The sequence below is a fragment of the Alligator sinensis genome, unplaced genomic scaffold (genome assembly GCF_000455745.1).
Source record: "Alligator sinensis unplaced genomic scaffold, ASM45574v1 scaffold1298_1, whole genome shotgun sequence".
In the NCBI taxonomy this organism is placed as follows: Eukaryota; Metazoa; Chordata; order Crocodylia; family Alligatoridae; genus Alligator; species Alligator sinensis.
Genome location: NW_005842192.1, coordinates 916529 through 920126, shown reverse-complemented (window position 1 = coordinate 920126; position 3598 = coordinate 916529). Strand labels below are relative to the sequence as shown.

The 3598-nt window shown below is 49.5% G+C and overlaps 1 protein-coding gene across 3 annotated transcripts in view; it reads left to right on the top strand.

The window, feature by feature from the left end:
• Positions 1-3598, top strand: part of PTH1R (parathyroid hormone 1 receptor) — a 185601-nt gene that overhangs the window by 170228 nt on the left and 11775 nt on the right. For 2 of the 3 annotated variants that reach the window (XM_006026420.3, XM_025207343.1), the window contains 2 exons: positions 1506-1566; positions 3072-3138. The exons of the other annotated variant lie outside the window; for it this stretch is intronic. In XM_006026420.3, coding sequence (XP_006026482.1) covers positions 1506-1566; positions 3072-3138 — 128 coding nt within the window. The remainder of the gene's footprint in view (positions 1-1505; positions 1567-3071; positions 3139-3598) is intronic. 3 annotated transcript variants of the gene reach the window in all.

Below are 3598 nucleotides of genomic sequence, written 5' to 3'. Positions count from 1 at the left end.
CAGCAGCCAAATAATTAAAAAACACAATACTAGATAAAAGCATGAACACCAACATCTCTAAGATGAAATACAGCCCAGGTTGCCCGTGCAGTCACAGTCAAACAAACAGGTCTTTTTAACATCAGCTGTTGGTTGTAATTGTAGAGCTGGGTATGTACAGCAGGGTAGAAATGCATCCTTCTCGTAAATCCTTATAACCAGAGGAGCTCCAAGCGCATTGAATGTGATTGAATGTTGCATTTTTTATCATTTTTTTATACTCCAGTAAAATTTAGAGGCTTCAGCTAAATTCCCAGTCCCCTTGTGCTAGGTGCTGTACAATTACAACTGCCCAGTGAGCTAGAAGCACATGCTTACTATTAAGCATATGCTTCTGTGCTTGCTTGAATTGCAACCCAGAGAGCTCAGAGTCCAGACAGTGTATTTATGCCGGTCGATGAGAAATGTCTTCTTTCTTCCTTTTTCCCAAAAAGGGCCATTTTATTACCATTTGTGATAGCTGGCATGCATCGGCTTGGTAAGGGGATCACATGCAAGCAAAGCAGATTGCACCCGGCAACAGGATATATTCAACTCCCTGGCAGGATATATTCTCCTACCTCTTGGAGGGAGAAAAAGTGCACGTCTCATGTCATTCCCTGAAGCCAGTTTGATTTCAGCAGAAATAAAGCGGCCCTGGACGTTTTACAATTATTCAGCGGTGGGCCTCGCTTGGGCTCATTCATGTGTCAGGTTTCTTAAGAGGCAAAGAGCTTCTCCATCCCAGACAAAGAAAAGCTCTTGTTGTTTCAAGATGATCTGGATGTGATGGGTAAAATGTCAGGGTGTTTCAAAGCAGATTCAAGCCCCCCCCCCCCAGTTATTCCAGTGGCTTATCCATCACACTCCTCCTCTTCCCTTCATCTTCTCCCTCTCTTTACCTGGGAAAGGGGAGAAGACGAGGTAGGAAGTCTGCTAGCTGCCTTAGCCAAGTCATCATTTGTTTTCTCTTTTGCCTGTCTTCCCTGGTCACATTATAAGTTCCTTGGGGCAGAGACCATCTCTTATCGCGCACAAAGACAGGGCACAGACAAACGGGGGTCACCGTGCCAGGGATGGTCCTACCATCTAAATAGCCCGTTATGGCCCTGGATACAAACTCCCCCAGAAACCTGGAGTAGTCGGATTCACTGTTCTGCATCAGCCACCGAATACGAAATGGGGATCTGGGACTAACCCCAGGTCCACGTGTCCTTAAAGATCAAGGTGGGAGGAAAGAGCAGGAGAGACCAAGCCCAGCTCTGCTTTGAAATGGTCCTGATAAAAGACATCGCCTGTCAGGACTTTCCCTGTGTGCGGGCTTCACTGACCTGGGACAGGCTCCAAACCAGGTCTCCTGCACAGCTGTGACGATAAGGAGCAACCAGAGCATCCTTCAGCTCGCTCCTCCCGGTCAGCTCCGGTCCTCTCCCCTTGGGTTGAGCTTGCTCGATGCTGGACACTCACGAGTGCTTTCTTGTTTGCAGGTCTCCCTGCTGTATTTGTGATGGTGTGGGCCAGTGTGAGGGCCGCTCTCGCAGATACCGAGTAAGTCCTGGTTGGCTTCTGTCTTGCTTTCTCCACTCCTCAGGCAGCGTCTTGGCTGCGTTGTTTTGGAGCAGAAAGGTTTGCACAGGGGGAAAGGAACCAATGCACTGAGTTTTAAACCGATCTCAAAGGCAGATTGCACCAATTTGATGAAAGGGAGTTAAATTTCACTCTTCAATTAGACACGGCCTATGCAAAGCTGTCCCATACAGCTTGCTGAACCCTTGGATGCCCCACCCTTGCCAACACCGCTTACCTCCCTAACTCACCCAAGAGCAGGCTGGGATGGTGCAGTCTCATCCATAAGACTGGAAACAAGACCTGAGGAGTGTAAAAGGGGTGGCACCGTGAAATCTGTAAAGTAAAGGCTGCTCCGATGTGCTGTCATTACAGCGTGTTGGAGCAGGCTCAATTAATCGAGTCTGCTGAAGCGTGGCGATTACTGTGCTCCGGCAGACTCCAGCATCTCTTGTATCAGCACCCCCACGCTTCAAAATGGCAGGGGTGCTTTAACTAAAGCTCATCAAACAAACTTTAGTTCATACACTCCCACTGCCATTTTTTAAGCATGGGGATGCCGATACACGAGGTGTTCTTGGTGCTTTAATTAGAGAGACTCTTGAAGCTGCTCTAATTAAAGTGCACCTCCCTCCCCCCCAAACACACACACAGACACTCCTAGAGCACGTGTATAAACACCCTAATATTTTTAATGCACTTAGAACTGGGCTGCGTTGGCAGGAGCGTTGCCAGCAGATGGAGGGCAGTGATTCTTCCCTCTATTCAGCACTGGGGAGGCCACATCTGGAGTCCTGTGTCCAGCTGTGGGCCCCACTACAAAAAGGATGTGGACACATTGGAAAGAGTCCAGTGGAGAGCAATGAAAATGGTTGTGGGGCTGGGGACAGGACTTGTGGAGAAAGGCTGATGGAAATGGGCTGATTGAGTCTGCAGAAGAGAAGACCGAGGGGGATTGAATAGCAGCCTTCAGCTCCCTGGAGGGGGGCTGCAAAGAGGATGGAGCTGGGCTGTTCTCAGTGGGGGCAGATGACAGGACAAGGAGCAATGGGCTCAAGCTGCAGCAAGGGAAGTTGAGGTTGGATATTAGGAGAAACTTTCTCACTAGGAGGGTGGTAAAGCACTGGAACAGGTTACCCAGAGAGATGGTGCAATCTCCATCCATGGAGGTTTTTAAGACCCATGTAGACAAAGCCTTGGCTGGGATGCTGTAGTTGGGGCTGGTCCTGCTTGGAGCAGGGGGTTGGATTGGATGTGACCTCCGGATCTCCCTTCCAGCCCTCATTTTCTATGATCTGTGATGAAGAATGAACGGTCGGCGTAACCAGAGATGTCTTCTAATTCCCTCCTAACTGATGGGTATGGGGCAGGGGTTGGCCTGTTGATATGCAAGGACTGGACCAGCCCACTTCCAAGGCTGAGCAGCCATCAGGAATGTCTGTTCATCCAGATGTGCACTTGCTGATGTGGTGTCCATGTCTCCCCAGGTGCTGGGACTTGAGTGCCGGCAATTTAAAATGGATCGTTCAGGTGCCCATCCTGGCATCTATTGTGGTGAGTACAGGCTGGCATCCACCTGGCATGAGGTGTGTATGTAGGTGCCACATCGGCTTTTGTTTCTGGTGGAAAGACCTATCATGCTTGCCTGACCCCAAGCAAGGAAACAAAATGATGGCTTATGTTGGGTTTGGCAAAAGTGACCGGTGATTTGAGAGGGTGCTTCAGATTGTGGAAGCCTAACTCGAGATGCCGTCAGAGAGTGTTTCCAACCCAGGTGATGTTGGAAAACCCATGAGCTCCAGCATGCTCCTATTAGAAGAGGTCTCCTTCAGTGTTGGACTTGGGGTCTTTATCCAAACCAAGCCTTTGTACTGGTGCTGTTTGCTCATCCTGAGTTTCTGCTCTGGATCCGGGAAGGACCAGGAGTGGCCCAGAGATCGGTTGTTAAGGGAGAGGTCAATTAAGCCTCATAACAGCCAATATTGGGCAATCCATGGTGTCCTTCACCGAGTGT